Genomic DNA, 15,258 nt, shown 5'->3' on the forward strand with positions numbered 1-15,258 from the left:
ATTTAGTCACTTTGTAAAGAACAAAAGAGGGTTTGCAGTGACTCAGAGAGTGGGTTTTGCCATCTTACACATTTTACTCTTTATTTGAGGAAGATATCATACATTATGGATTGGATACAAAATAACTTACCTGCTTTGTTGACATTACAGATCTCTTCGGAAATTGTTCTGTCCAATAGCTCCAATGCATTAATATCATTCACATAGAACACCCTGTTGGCGTTATTGGTCATTGTAAGCAGCTGATTTGGTAGCTTTGTATTCTTGTCCTGCTTTACTCCAATACCAAATATACTGATTCCATTGTTACGCAGCTTTGCAGATGCTTCTTCCAGTTGCCCGGCATCTGTTGCCTCTTCATTTGTGATAACTATGAGAAACTTGTGCACCCATTTGTCACTTTGGGCACCATTTGAATTTCTGAAGTAGTTTAAAGAGTAACTCAGCGCTCTGCTTGTGTAAGTGTCACCATCTGAAGGCTTCAAGCGTGATATGGCCTGTCTCAGCTCCTGTTTGGTATCGTACTCATTCAAGGCAAATTGGATTTGTGGTTCAGTAGAGTAGACAATGGCCCCAATTCTCACGTGGTTTTTTCCAATGGAAGAACTGTTCACAAGGGATGACATGAGGTGTTGCATACTCTGAAACTGTTCATCACTGATGCTCTGTGACCCGTCTACCAGGAAGATTATGTCTGCCATATCGATTTGACATCCTGTGGAAGAGGGATACAGGAAAAGATTAGTCGCACAGAAATGATTGTTCCTGACACTCTTCATTTTTAGTTTAACTGAATGCCATTAGGGGACATTTCAAACGAACATGTAAAGGAGTGGGTCCAGGGTTTGCTGTCAATCACTACTGATATTCTACCAGAGATGGACCCTCTGGGTTCTAGTTGACAGTCATGCTGCCAGTGTTTATAAAAAATGTTTACATGATGATGATTGTAATGATTGAAATAGCTGACTCATGCAATACAAAATCATAGCAGTACTAATATCCAAACCCTTCAGTATTTTAGGCCCTTTTTTACCATCATAAAGAAAAACTCCAACAACACTGAAATCACAAACCTTCCATATGACAGATGTCAAACATGAGTGTCTCTGATAATGGCTGCAGCCCATCAAAATCCTTCAAGAAATGGTATTTGTTTTTAATGCTGCCACCGATTCTTGCCATTTGTTTACTGTTTGCACTGCCTATGCCAATAGAGTAGATGATGACGCCTTTATGGCCCAGCATGTCAGCAGCATCAGCAACTTCATCCTGTGACCTCCCTTCAGACACGACAATCAGGATTTGTGGGACACCAGGGCGGCCCTCATCAAAGAGCTGGGACACATAACGGAGTGCTTTGCCAGTCTCCGTGCCACCACCCAATTCCCGCATGGCTTTAATTTTCTTGAGCAGCTCATCTTTCTTGTAGTGGGTGTCGAGACGAAATTCCAATTGTTGTCGTTTGCCATACTGAACTAAACCCATTCGTAGTGCATGCGGCCCAATGGCAGACAAATCGACAAGCGATCCAATGAACATTTTTATCTTCACAAAGTCTGCCGTGGAAATCATAGAAGAACTTTCAACCATCAAGAGGACATCTGCTTTCGTGTGGCATACTGTGGAAGAAACAGTACCATGATTGATTGAAAATGTGAGAAATGCATTCTTATTTATAGATGCAGAAACAAGAAAACACGTTACCCATACTTTTAAACTGTCACAGAGAGTAAGGAAAAGAAACGGTCAGAAAAACTCATTTGTATCACATCACAATGTATCTCACCTTCCTTGGAACACATTTTTCTGACAATGTCATATCTACTTTGTAACAATGCATCAAAGTGTCCATGTAATCTTTCCCAACCATTTTAAAGCCAAATTCCCACACGATTACTTCCAGATATATATCTCCAGATATATGTTATATACACCTGGATCCACATGAGTAATACTAAACTGGATTTATGAACTTTGTAGGGGCCTTGGTTAAAATCGTTCTGTTAAATTTGCCAAATTTTGCAAATGTTAGAATATCTACCTATTTAATGGCAGTCATGACCTAGACCTTCGAATATGAAGTTGCCAGGAATGTTTTTTTTGTTGTTGTTGTTGTTATATAGTGTATTTAGTTTCTGGTATTTACCTTGAGTTGGGACGTTTTGTTGGGTTCTTGAGAACCCAGGAAGTCCAAATTGTCCAGGAAGTCCACGTCCTAGTCCATGTCCTTTCTGGCTTCTGTGGATTTCATGGCAAATGCTTGTCCTCAGGTCTCTCTGTATTGTGCTGAGTTTTGCAAAATCCTCCACAGTGAACACAAACCTCTGGGGTGGATAGGAGGCAATCTGCTGCAGTTCTGCAATCTGGGAATTTTTCACCCCTACGGTGAAAACTTTGACCCCTGACTGGCGTAAATCCATTGCCACCTGGCTGACATCATCTGCAGAATTTCCAGTTGTGAGGACAACGGCTAACTGTTCTACTCCATAGTGTTGCCTGCTGCCTCTCTTCCTAGTGAACACATCACTCTGAGCAAACATCAGTGCCTCTCCGGTCTTTGTAATTGTACCCCCTAAAAATGGAAGTCTCCTGATGTGATGGAGAATGTCCTGTTTATTCCCATGAGTGTCCAAGTACATTTCAGCTTTGGGTGTATTACTGTAGAGCACTACACCCACTCTCACTTTGTTTGAACTGATGTCCAGACCAGCTACAATCCGGTGAAGGAAGTTGCGCATATGTTTAAAGTTTTCGTTCCCTGTGCTGCTACGTTGGTCAACAATGAATGCGATGTCTGCAACTGTGGCTGAGACACATTCTGAAATAGAGATGATCATTATAATATGTGGTTATAGTGGGGGTTCTGTACTGAGCAAAACAAAATTCAAAATGTTTGTAATGGCTTAAATAAAGCTCACAACATGTGAATAAGCAAGTAGAATCAACAGAAAATACATGAACTATGTATAAATCAAAAATATATGAACTGTTAAGCAAAGTAATGAAATAGTTTACCATCTTCAACACTGAATGTATCCTTTGATTCAATTATGGCCTTTATTTCTTGTGTTATCTGCATAAAATTTTGCCCCAAATTCTTGGACATTGAGGAGTCTGTGGCGATGATCTGCATTTCCATATTGTCAGCATTATCAACCCCAACAGTGATCACATTTATACTCTGGTCTTTGAGGGTCTGTGATGGCCTAAGCACGCTGTCATCTGATCTCCCTGACGTCATCAGCACCAGGTACTGTCTAAAGCCTGGGTATAGACGAGCTCCAGCCTCTGGGGTGAGCAGGTTAGTGCGGGTGTAATCCATCGCTGCTCCAGTTTTTCGTGGTCCACCGCCTCTCAGTTTAAAATGTTTTAGGTGGGCGACGACCTCTTCTTTGGTCTTGTAGCCATTCAGACGAAATTCTACTTTGGTGTCACCACTGAACTGTGCCAAGCCCATGCGATTAGAGTCATAATTCACATTGAGTTGGTTTGCCAGGCCAATAAGAATGGACTTGATCATCTGGAACTGTTGAGGCGTTGTTGAACTGTCCACCAGAAAAAAGACATCAGCAAACTCTGTAACATAATAAATACATAATTGAAATATCTTCATATTTTTAAGGTATAAGTACTTGTAGTTTTTAGTTTGGATAATGTCTATATCATTTAAGCTACAACAGCTGACAGTTGTAAAGTCAATAAAACACTATAAGAACATTTGCAGTCAAAATTCTAAAAAGTTGTAATGGCTGTTAATCACTTAACCTAGTGAGGCCTGAGTTATTTGGCGTTTGGCCTCCTCCACGGTGGTACACAGCACCTTCACGATGTTCTGAGAGATGCCCTGAAGAGCGTTGAAGTCAGAGACGCTGTACACATGCTGGTCATGGGGCTCATTGCCAATCTTCCTCAGTTGTTCCTCATCTGCATCTTTGATCCCGATAGCATAGAGTATGATTCCCCGACGCCTCAAGTCATCAGCGTGTGGCTCTACATCATCTTGTGATCTACCGTCTGTGATGACAACAGCAATCTGTGGTACGCCCCGTCTCGCTCGACTGCCCGCTTGCTCAACAAATTGCTCCTTGAGTATGAAATCTAATCCCAAACCAGTCATGGTGCCACCTCCTTTGTAAGGCAATTTCTTGATGTACTCGAGAATCTCTTGTTTGTCTTGAAAGGTGTTTAGGAGAAACTCTGTCCGTGGGTCAGTGCTGTACTGGGCCAGCCCAATGCGGACTTGATCAGGACTCACGCTAAAACTGTTAACCAGAGTGTGGAGGAAATCCTGGATCTGCTGGAAGTTCTCTTTTCCAATACTCCAGGAGCCATCAACCAGGAACACAAGGTCAGCCACAGCCTCCTGTGTGCATACTGGAAGGATGAGGAGGATCGGAGAATAAACACTGATGTATTAAAGCCCCAGCTGCTTCAGTTGTAATGGCAATGGTAAGTCATTTAACCGTTTTTTCTACAATGCCGTTTTTAGTTAAATGCTTTGACATTGTACAGGCAGTTCACAGTGCAGTGCAATCACACATGGACTTAATGAAAGAACTAACCTTTTTCTTGTGCTGCACAGGCAGAGACACAAAATCCAATGAGTATGATGACAAGTGGTGACATTTTGTTTAGTATGTCCTGAAACATGAACATTAAGAAGATGAAAATCCGGAATTACTAAATGGCAGAAGATACAGTGTCCGTGACAAATGCCTTGTGAAATGTCCTGATGCATGATTGAATGGCATGAGATAAGCACAAGTCCGTTTTCTTTCTTTGATTTTTCATGTCATGTCATCATTTAACTGTGAACAGCCAACTTACCTAGCCTTAGATGAAAGCCAAACCAGTGTTGTGGCATCAAGACACCCAACCCATAAACTCAAAAGTGCAGGTCTGTCCAGATGTTTGACTTTAAACTCTTTAAAATTAAAATTACACAATTTAACAAGGATGCCTATTCCAAGAAGAAATAAATGCTCAATCACAACTTGAGCAAGCATCAAATCAGCAGAGTTGACAACTTTCAAGGTTGACTTGGAGCGAGAACTGGTGAGATTGAAAAAGATTGACCAAAACAGTAGTATTTTTTGGTGCGAGATGCATTGACATCAATGGAAAAAATGTTCACGCTGGTGTGAGACAGGACATAAAAGGCATGTCTCACGCCAAAAGTGTGAGACTTGGCAACCCTGCACATCAAGTCTGAGACTTGGCAACCCTGCACATCAGTGTTTTAGACAAAGTGGCTCAACATGCTTCCAGCACCAATAAGATAACAAGTGCTGTATAACGAGTCTTGCTAGAGCCTCACAAATAACCAAGAACATTTGCAGCAGTTTCCTGACCTTCAGAGCAAACTTCTTACAGTACTTTGGTCCATTCAAAATGCAATGTTCCCAATTAAGGGTAAAATCTGCTAGAAAATATATAATGTAATATCTTCTTGATAGATTTTTAATTGTTGAGGATATTGTGCTCAGCAAAAGATTTCCATTTGAAGAGCAGCAGCAGTTCTTGTGTCATCGCTACTTTAGTTAGTATTATGGAATAAGATTGCTTCAAACCTTAACGTCTTGATTTTTTTCTGTGGAAAAAGTCCAGTATCTTTGTATCTACCCATCAGAGCTGTGTAGCTGTCACATGTAATTGTGCAAAAACTTCATGTCACAGTGTAAGATGCTTACTTAATACTCCAAAGTCGTTTATTTAACAAATATTCAGGTTATCAGTGTACTTAAAAATTGAGATTAAGTAGCAATGTAAAGAAAAAACTAACAAATGCAGTGTTACAGTAAAACTTTTGCAGACTTAACACCCATACCTCTCATATTTGCTTGCTTGAGAATAGCAATGAGAATTTAATTGTACATTTTCTAAAATGTTTCAGTTAGTTTCCAGGACATTTCAGCTAGTCAGACAGTAAATAAAAGGGAAAGTAATTGGATGAAGAAAACTGCTAATTCAACCACCATGTCCTGCATATAGCAACTGATGTAATAACAGTGCTTTGCAACTGGTTACAAGCACCAAATCTTGATGGCATTTTTCCAAATTCTCATGGATTTTACTGCACCATGTGTCATTAAATTGTACTCATTTCTGCCATACTAAAAGTGAACATAAATATACTTACATCAGAACTGTGCCCAGGGAGAAGGAAAGATCACCCATCTAGTTACAGTGCCTCAGATGATGTGCTGCCCTGGTTGACCCTGAGATTTGTGAGGGTGTGCCCAAAATTCCCACTAGTACAGCACACACACACACACACACGCACGCACACACGCTTGCACACACGCATGCACACACCCATACACGCGCACAGGCGCACGCACGCGCACGCACACGTACATGCACACACCACACACACTAACATTAAGTAGCATCACCATGGCAAAGCCGATGGTCAAAAATGTTTTGGTGTTCAGAATTGCCCATAGCAAACAGTTTGAACTGAAATGCCTAAGGTCAGAATTACCTTAAGCTATATCAGTGACTTTCAAATTAATGTTAAGCAATAGAGGCAGTTATATTTTTTGCAGTCAAGCTGTTCTTGTTTGAGTAATGCAGATGAAGTGAGTGGAAACTACCCCTTTACTACTATTTTTTAAGTTCTATGCTATATTTCAGTTTGAGGTTCTTGCTGCAAGAAAAACACCAATATTTGTGTGACTCATACTTACATTAGTGACTCATATTTGCAGTACATTACATTACATACAGGGCTAAATTATCATATGGATAGTTTATGTGAGGAAATGAAGTTGAGTCATATGGATAGTTTATGTGAGGAAATGAAGTTGAGTCATATGGATAGTTTATGTGAGGAAATGAGCTGAAGTTGAGTCATATGGATAGTTTATGTGAGGAAATGAAGTTGAGTCATATGGATAGTTTATGTGAGGAAATGAGCTGAAGTTGAGTCATATGGATAGTTTATGTGAGGAAATGAAGTTGAGTCATATGGATAGATTATGTGAGGAAATGAAGTTGAGTCATATGGATAGTTTATGTGAGGAAATGAAGTTGAGTCATATGGATAGTTTATGTGAGGAAATGAGCTGAAGTTGAGTCATATAAATAGTTTATGTGAGGAAATGAGCTGAAGTTGAGTCATATGGATAGTTTATGTGAGGAAATGTCATATGGATAGTTTATGTGAGGAAATGAAGTTGAGTCATATGGATAGTTTATGTGAGGAAATGAGCTGAAGTTGAGTCATATGGATAGTTTATGTGAGGAAATGAAGTTGAGTCATATGGATAGTTTATGTGAGGAAATGAGCTGAAGTTGAGTCATATGGATAGTTTATGTGAGGAAATGAAGTTGAGTCATATTGATAGTTTATGTGAGGAAATTAAGTTGAGTCATATGGATAGTTTATGTGAGGAAATGAAGTTGAGTCATATGGATAGTTTATGTGAGGAAATGAAGTTGAGTCATATGGATAGATTATGTGAGGAAATTAAGTTGAGTCATATGGATAGTTTATGTGAGGAAATGAGCTGAAGTTGAGTCATATTGATAGTTTATGTGAGGAAATGAAGTTGAGTCATATGGATAGTTTATGTGATGAAATGAAGTTGAGTCATATGGATAGTTTATGTGAGGAAATGAAGTTGAGTCATATGGATAGTTTATGTGAGGAAATGAAGTTGAGTCATATGGTTAGTTTATGTGAGGAAATGAGCTGAAGTTGAGTCATATAAATAGTTTATGTGAGGAAATGAGCTGAAGTTGAGTCATATGGATAGTTTATGTGAGGAAATGTCATATTGATAGTTTATGTGAGGAAATGAAGTTGAGTCATATGGATAGTTTATGTGATGAAATGAAGTTGAGTCATATGGATAGTTTATGTGAGGAAATGAAGTTGAGTCATATGGTTAGTTTATGTGAGGAAATGAGCTGAAGTTGAGTCATATGGATAGTTTATGTGAGGAAATGAAGTTGAGTCATATTGATAGTTTATGTGATGAAATGAAGTTGAGTCATATGGATAGTTTATGTTAGGAAATGTCATATGGATAGTTTATGTGAGGAAATGTCATATGGATAGTTTATGTGAGGAAATGAGGCTGAGAGCGGTGAGCAGAAAGGGTACCATCGTTGTCTCCGCGGCCTATGCTCTGCTGAGCTCCATCTCCTGTTTGGGTGTTCCCTGTCTGATCGAGGCCGGTCAGGTCAGTAGGCTCCTCTCTTTCCGCTTCCTCCTCCGTGGATTCCTCCACAACTGGCATGTTGGAGTTGGAAGTTGGCCAAGGGACACTGACGAAAAAAAGCATTAATTTAATTTCGTCTTTATGAAGTTTTATTCTGAAGTTTTATCATGAAGGGTTGTTTGCAATCTGGAGCCTCTCTGCTAGATGTCACTACATTGTACATACTGTACCTTTAAGAAGGCTTGGGGAATCGCACCCCTGGACATTATAAGCATATCAGGGCAGTGGTGGAGGAACTCCTTTCTTTGAGGCAGACAGGAAATGCACTGAAATCTCGATGAGTCATTCTTGGGGCCTCTTAACTTAAAATTCTTTTAAATAGGGCCAAGGGTGGCTCAATTCGGAGGGCTCAGTGGATGCTGACTCTGGATCCATGTTTAATGTTTAGGCTACATATGCAAAGGAGGCAAGTCTACTGCTCGTGCTGCTACCAAACGCGCGCTCTGCTATCATTGGAGCTGATATAGCCACCTGATTGGTTTAAGCAAGTACAAATACTTCGTTACATTCCACCACTGTATAGGGTACATGGTATCTAAATATGGCAGCCAATATACAATATAAAACGGAGAGCATGCGCAAACAAGCTAATGTAAAAAATAATCCTGCATTATTTCTATATGTTTTGATTGTAAAGACACTTTTCCTGAGGCACTTTTCCCTCTGGATACCCTACTGCTCCAGACTAGCCTTAATCCTTGGACTAATGAATGCAGTTTTGATCAGTTCAATCAGTCATTGCAGTGTTAAGTGTTCAGATTTTAAAAGAGTTTTGACTAGATCTAGAACGCATTTTAGCATCAGACAACTGGATTCTGACAAAGCTAATGTACATCATCTACACTTTGCCTTTCTTTAAATATTTCCATAAAAATGAAAGAGACAGTTTTGAATAGTTCAAAATAATCTCGGTCAAACACACTCTCTCTTAATGGACAATGAATCACATCGCAGTTTTTCGCAACCTCGATTCACACCTTGATTTCTCAGCCATCCCCTTTTTAGGGATGACTTCTTAATGTTGGAGATGTTGCACATTCAAAGTTACAAAGTGCCTGGGGACTATCTTGATTAGGCACTGGCCAAAAACACATTTGCTATGACACCAAACTATATTTACCTTTGAAATCAATGTCACATTTTTACCTTTCAAGAGGGCGTTCTGCAGCTTCAAGAGCACTGCCTTGCCCTTGATCTATTTGTCCCTGGAAATCCCGACACATCCGCTTCATGGTTGGGGAAGGGTACGTGTTCACTCCCCCTGTGTGAATGGAAGCATGCACACCAGAATAATTGTAATGTAACACCACATGTTGCTGCATCATGGACTCATCTGTATTCCATGTGCACAGCAAAAAACAAACCCATGGATAAAGGATTAGTGTTGGCACACAAGTTTTAACGGAGATAACACCAGATATATTGATGATGTGGGCCTAACAGAACCAGGACAGATGTGGAAGTACTAGAGGAAAAGGTTATTGATTACACTGAACAGTGTATGCCTCTTGGGAAACTCCTTGGAAACATCGTACAGAATCCGGGTTGATATTTCCATCTTCATCTACGTATACGGAATAATGTTCTGACACATTCAGTTTAAAGGGATTGCTCGGAAATGCTATTGGTCGGCCTTTCACTTATTAGCTTTCACTTATTCACTTATTTCACTTGTTAGCTTCGGCCTGGCTTTGCCCACTTAGTGCATCTGACCACACCTTTCTGAAGCGCTTCTTTTTGTGCAGCAGCGCACGTGAATGTTTTCCGCTAGTTTCCGCTAGCTGTTTTCACCCTCACACTAGGGGCCTTAGTCCGTTAAGTGCATGTCAAAAATTCTAAATCAATACAACCTTCACCTTGTTACTGTTTTATCAGGGTTTGTACAGGTATTAGACTTAAAGCCATGGAGCCCTCGTGTCTGTGGAATAGACAAGAAAATGTTTGTGAAATTTAGTTTTTGCAAAAGGGATTCCTTACTCTTAAGGAAGCTCAGGAAGGCTCGCAAGAAGCGCTTGGCGTACTCCTGCTCTCCTCGTTTCACTTCTCCCAGGTGGACCACATGTTGATCCAAGGGTAGGCTGGCAAGTTCCTCCACTTGAGTGCTGTTGAAGCTGTCCCCAACAGTCAGAGTGAACAACACCACACCCTGACATCTTGCTAATTTGGCAGCAAAATCAAGCTGGGCTCTATCCCAGTAGCTCGTTTCCCCACCAACAATGGCCAGCACCATTTTGTTCTTCCGTGACTTTGTGGCTGTCAGGAGGCTTCTTGTGATGACCCACTCCAGGGCATATCCCAACCCAGAGGACCCACCAAGCTGCTGCATACTCTGGAAAATGTGGTTTTTCATTAAACCGCTGTCCTTATACCTCATGAAGTCAAACTCCTGTTGGACAGGAACCTGTCCTGCCGTGGGTGCATATGAGCTGGGGACCTGCTGATACAGGGCAACCCTGGCCTGCTTATCAGACCTGGATGGCTGACTGCTCACAGCTATCTGCTCTATCACTGAACCCAGCAGCTCCTTCATGCCCTCATACTGGTCTGCTCGTACATTGCGTGACCCGTCCACCAACACAGCCAGATCCAGGTCGTCTTGGATAGGAGCTGGAGCTTTGTTCACATTGGAACAGCTGGATTCTTTTTTACAAGGATCTGAAATGAGTGATAAGAAGAGCACATTTACAAACTGTGAGCCATTTAAAGTAAAGGTTTGGCTACAATGTACGTCTCTATCTCACAAAGTATTAATAATTTCTTGTCAAATATATAACTAATATTGTACCACTGTCACAATGCCACAAAGATTTTCACCTTGTATTGTTTCACATCACTAAATCATGGTCAACTTAATTTGTTTATTAGACTTTAAATGACTTAATCCTAGCTGACCGTAAACACATACAAATACACAAATGCATACTTATATGACCACTAAGAGAAATTATCATGCTGGCTTACCATAGCATATTATACATTTTTGCACCTGACTCAACTGCGGTTTCAGTTCTTGATCACTCTCCACCAGTTTCACTACAAAGCTGTGGGTTTCATCAGCCTGTGTAACATCAAAGAGTGCTTAGAAACACACAGGGATGGTGACTAAACACTATTTGGCCATTTACATATCTTGGTTTGGGTTTTTAATTTATGATGACCACTTATGGTAACACATAGTGAAGTCTTTCCATGACCAGGATTCATGCCCTTTTCCCTCAGCTTACCTCTAAAGCCTTTAAGACATTAGGGACATTCTTGAAGGAGATGACAGCAGGGTGAATGTCGTGGGCTTTAATCTCCAGGACAGCGGTGTTAATTGCGTCGACATCCTGAGAGGCCCCGTTGGTGATGAAGACTGCCACCTTCCGCATCAGCAGGCCCTTTCTTGTGCGTTTAAAGACATGTCTGGCCACGAAGCGCATGGCCGCCCCAATGTTGCGGCGGCTGGACGTGCGTTCGAGGGCAATGTTGTTCACCTCGGTGAGGAGATGCTTCTTACGTTGGTAGTCTGAGAACCGAATCAGGTACTTGACACTGGAGCTGAAGGAGACAACTGCCACCCGCGCGCCCCTGGGGCAGTTGCTCTCAGCAATGGAGATGTCCTCCAGTAAATGATGGACAGTGGCACGCATCCTTTCAAACACCTCAGCGGTCACGTCCTCGGACATGTCGAGGGCTATTACCAGCTCAGTGGGGTAGGCTGGGCACTCTATCAGACCTTAGAACACAACACAAGAGTCAGCACAGAAAATACAAGCTACATAGAAGAACAATAGTCACTATGACAACCATTCCCACCTTTAACTGTCAATTAAATATTTGTTTATGATTATTAGATGAGGAAAATAATGGAAAAGTCTGCAATGTATTTTAGCTTGACAAGTTTTGAAGGACTTTGGTAGATATGGAGAAAGTTCTCAAAACCAACTATGAACTGATTACGGTTTTTGTAAATTTAAGGTTTTGTGAGTTTTAGAGAGGTCATTCATCAAGTAAAAATCAAGATCCTTTCTAATGCTGATGACTTTGAATATGAAAATAACTCTATCTAAACAATAACATGTATTAAAAAAAATATATGAACCTACCCGAAGAGCAAGCTGTTTAAGAAGGGGATGACAAACCATTAGTCAAAATCTTTAAAATGTTAAATACAGAAAATTGTACTGTAAATTTGATTTAAACTTTTTTCAGTTAAAAAAAATCCGTTATTGGCAAATGGAAAGCTATATTTTACTTACTATACTGTGATTATGGGTTGCAAAAATTGTATAAAATGTAACCATACCACAGTTGTCCCGCACAAAGTTGACTAGTTCGCAGTCCTGTAAAATACAATGTTTACATTTCAGAGAAGCTAGCATCTCACTAATTTAACCACAAATGAGCCAAGAACAAGTGAAAATGAACGTACAGTCATCTCTCTGGGTCCTGGTGTTCCTCTGGGGCCCTGAAAAGTAAACAGGATACTTTGATTCTGTCCTAATCTTGCCCCATGTTCCCACTGCTGCAGGCATTCAGAAAACAGCACTGAGAGGACCAGAGACTGCAGTCTGTTTGACTGAGCTTGAAGCATAAAAAGCCAGCAGTATATACATTCCTAAACACTTCTTAACAGTTTTATATCAAACAGACAAAACCGTAATTTCCCGACAATGGGAATGCATTTTTTCTTTTGCCTGGTAGTTAGTAATGCACACAGTTTACTCAGCCAGGTAAAGCGTGAATGGGTCACTCACTCTCCCTCCCTCTCTCTCTCTCTCTCTCTCTCACTCACACACACACACACACACGCACACAAATTCCATTAATGTATCGCGTAAAAACAACATCGGATAGGTATCACATTTTCATTCACACTCAGTCACATTCAGTCTTCCATAACGATAAAGTAACGTGTGTTGTGTATTCACACCATACTGTATTTAACGGGATGCTATGGAATGGAACCACCACAAGAGGTATAAAACATTGGAGGTCTCATGCCACTTGAACTAACCTAGCTATCTCTAGCAACCATCTTAACAACTGAACTCCCAAAAAGTGACACCTTTTTCAAATGTCGAGGAACATCATTTTGATAATAGTGAAATAAACCAGAAATCTAACTTACCCTGTGCCCAGTTAGTCCTGCAGTTCCGGAGTCACCTTGGGGACCACTGTTGCCAGCATTGCCCTGATTTTATATTTTATAGGTCAATCACAAATATGATATAATAATTTCTTCATAATACAAAAAAAACATTATTAGAATGGGTGCAAGACAGTCCTCACCCCTCGTCCCCGATTTCCTTTGGTACCAGGACCTCCACCTTGCCCTTTTATACCATCCTCCCCCTATGGGGGGACAAATGATCATTATATTGTGTCTCCACTTATAATATATCACAATATCATAGAATTCAACGTCACAGAATTTAATTTAATCAAACACTAAGTAGTGAGTATTTAAGAGAAGACTTACTTGTAGCCCTGGATAACCTGGAAAACCTGATTCTCCCTTAAAAAGATTGTATTGATAAATACATTTAATTTGTGCTCAATTTGCATTACACATCTTACCAACTCACAACACAACACTTTCTTCTGATGGCAGGCATAGAGCCTTCAAACTGCATGTTGCGTTCACAAAAATGTAAAAAAAAACCTAAGTCAAAACATGTCTGGTAGACACCTATGAGATACCTCTGACCTGGATACTATTTTCATGTTTTCCTGTCTAGCTAGTTAACACAGGAGCATTCTCATCTGTACCTTCAGTCCGTTGGGTCCAGGAGGTCCATAGCCATCTCTACCATCCAGTCCCTGAATCAGCACAAAATATGATAAGTTAAATAGTTTAAAGGACGTTTCATGACTTACTGACAATCAGAGAGGAATTTCATCATGTTTTTGTTTCTTGTTTTTTTTTCGTAAAGTGGAGTTTAATTAGCATGCAGCACAACTGCATCATTATTAAATTGATTAGTTGCTGCATTTAAGAAACAATTAAATACCCACTCAATTAAATACCCACAGCTGTTCACAAATGTAGGTGTGAGAACTTTTAAAATAGACTCACCGGGGGTCCCCTAGGGCCCACTGATCCAATGGCTCCTTTAACTCCAGAGTCTCCTTGTTGACCCTAAATAGCGACACAGCAAGTTGGACAGAGGTACATGATGAGGGTAGGAGGACTAGACGTAATATTAGGTATGGATAAGAGGGATGTGAGGGCATCTGTGTGTTTTAGTGGTTGGTGGAGGGGTGTATATGAACAGCTCTGGTTAATGACATGAGGAGAACCTGAGAACACTCCCCGAGTGTAATGAGTGTGGATGTGAGTATGACTAACCTTCTATACTCTAATGTGAGTATGCGTGTGCATTGACTTTAATGTGAGTATGCGTGTGCATTGACTCTAATGTGAGTATGCGTGTGCATTGACTAACCTTCTATACTCTAATGTGAGTATGCGTGTGCATTGACTCTAATGTGAGTATGCGTGTGCATTGACTAACCTTCTATACTCTAATGTGAGTATGCGTGTGCATTGACTCTAATGTGAGTATGCGTGTGCATTGACTCTAATGTGAGTATGCGTGTGCATTGACTAACCTTCTATACTCTAATGTGAGTATGCGTGTGCATTGACTCTAATGTGAGTATGCGTGTGCATTGACTAACCTTCTATACTCTAATGTGAGTATGCGTGTGCATTGACTCTAATGTGAGTATGCGTGTGCATTGACTCTAATGTGAGTATGCGTGTGCATTGACTCTAATGTGAGTATGCGTGTGCATTGACTTTAATGTGAGTATGCGTGTGCATTGACTCTAATGTGAGTATGCGTGTGCATTGACTAACCTTCTATACTCTTATGTGAGTATGCGTGTGCATTGACTAACCTTCTATACTCTAATGTGAGTATGCGTGTGCATTGACTAACCTTCTATACTCTAATGTGAGTATGCGTGTGCATTGACTCTAATGTGAGTATGCGTGTGCATTGACTCTAATGTGAGTATGCGTGTGCATTGACTAACC

General features: G+C 40.5%; 3 protein-coding genes across 4 annotated transcripts in view; all 3 read right to left on the minus strand.

Annotated features, from left to right (window-relative positions):
• Positions 1-1,068: 1,068 nt before the first annotated feature.
• Positions 1,069-1,605, minus strand: LOC122133306 (matrilin-2-like). Its single transcript, XM_042709229.1, has one exon. It carries the CDS (start codon positions 1,591-1,593, stop codon positions 1,069-1,071), a length of 525 nt encoding a protein of 174 aa, XP_042565163.1. The 5' UTR covers positions 1,594-1,605.
• Positions 1,606-1,792: 187 nt separating this feature from the next.
• LOC116222453 (collagen alpha-1(XII) chain-like) lies at positions 1,793-2,865 on the minus strand. The gene has a single exon (XM_031576621.1). The coding sequence runs from the start codon at positions 2,838-2,840 to the stop codon at positions 2,049-2,051; it is 792 nt and encodes a 263-aa protein (XP_031432481.1). The 5' UTR covers positions 2,841-2,865; the 3' UTR covers positions 1,793-2,048.
• Positions 2,866-8,054: 5,189 nt separating this feature from the next.
• col6a4a (collagen, type VI, alpha 4a) overlaps positions 8,055-15,258 on the minus strand; it is a 29,213-nt gene continuing 22,009 nt past the window's right edge. For both annotated transcript variants that reach the window (XM_031576442.2, XM_031576441.1), the window contains 13 exons: positions 14,293-14,355; positions 13,986-14,036; positions 13,696-13,731; positions 13,506-13,568; positions 13,345-13,407; positions 12,646-12,681; positions 12,520-12,556; positions 12,320-12,331; positions 11,456-11,949; positions 11,193-11,289; positions 10,209-10,886; positions 9,378-9,492; positions 8,055-8,277 (listed from right to left, as the gene is read on the minus strand). In XM_031576442.2, coding sequence (XP_031432302.1) covers positions 8,070-8,277; positions 9,378-9,492; positions 10,209-10,886; positions 11,193-11,289; positions 11,456-11,949; positions 12,320-12,331; positions 12,520-12,556; positions 12,646-12,681; positions 13,345-13,407; positions 13,506-13,568; positions 13,696-13,731; positions 13,986-14,036; positions 14,293-14,355 — 1,953 coding nt within the window. In that variant the 3' untranslated portion in view covers positions 8,055-8,069. The remainder of the gene's footprint in view (positions 8,278-9,377; positions 9,493-10,208; positions 10,887-11,192; positions 11,290-11,455; positions 11,950-12,319; positions 12,332-12,519; positions 12,557-12,645; positions 12,682-13,344; positions 13,408-13,505; positions 13,569-13,695; positions 13,732-13,985; positions 14,037-14,292; positions 14,356-15,258) is intronic.

The sequence above is a fragment of the Clupea harengus genome, chromosome 11 (genome assembly GCF_900700415.2).
Source record: "Clupea harengus chromosome 11, Ch_v2.0.2, whole genome shotgun sequence".
NCBI lineage: Eukaryota > Metazoa > Chordata > Actinopteri > Clupeiformes > Clupeidae > Clupea > Clupea harengus.

What these genes read in the sequence shown, in the direction of transcription:
- LOC116222453 (XM_031576621.1), bottom strand. Translation starts at nt 2,840, where the DNA reads ATGATCATCTCTATTTCAGAATGTGTCTCAGCCACAGTTGCAGACATC.
- LOC122133306 (XM_042709229.1), bottom strand. Translation starts at nt 1,593, where the DNA reads ATGGTTGAAAGTTCTTCTATGATTTCCACGGCAGACTTTGTGAAGATA.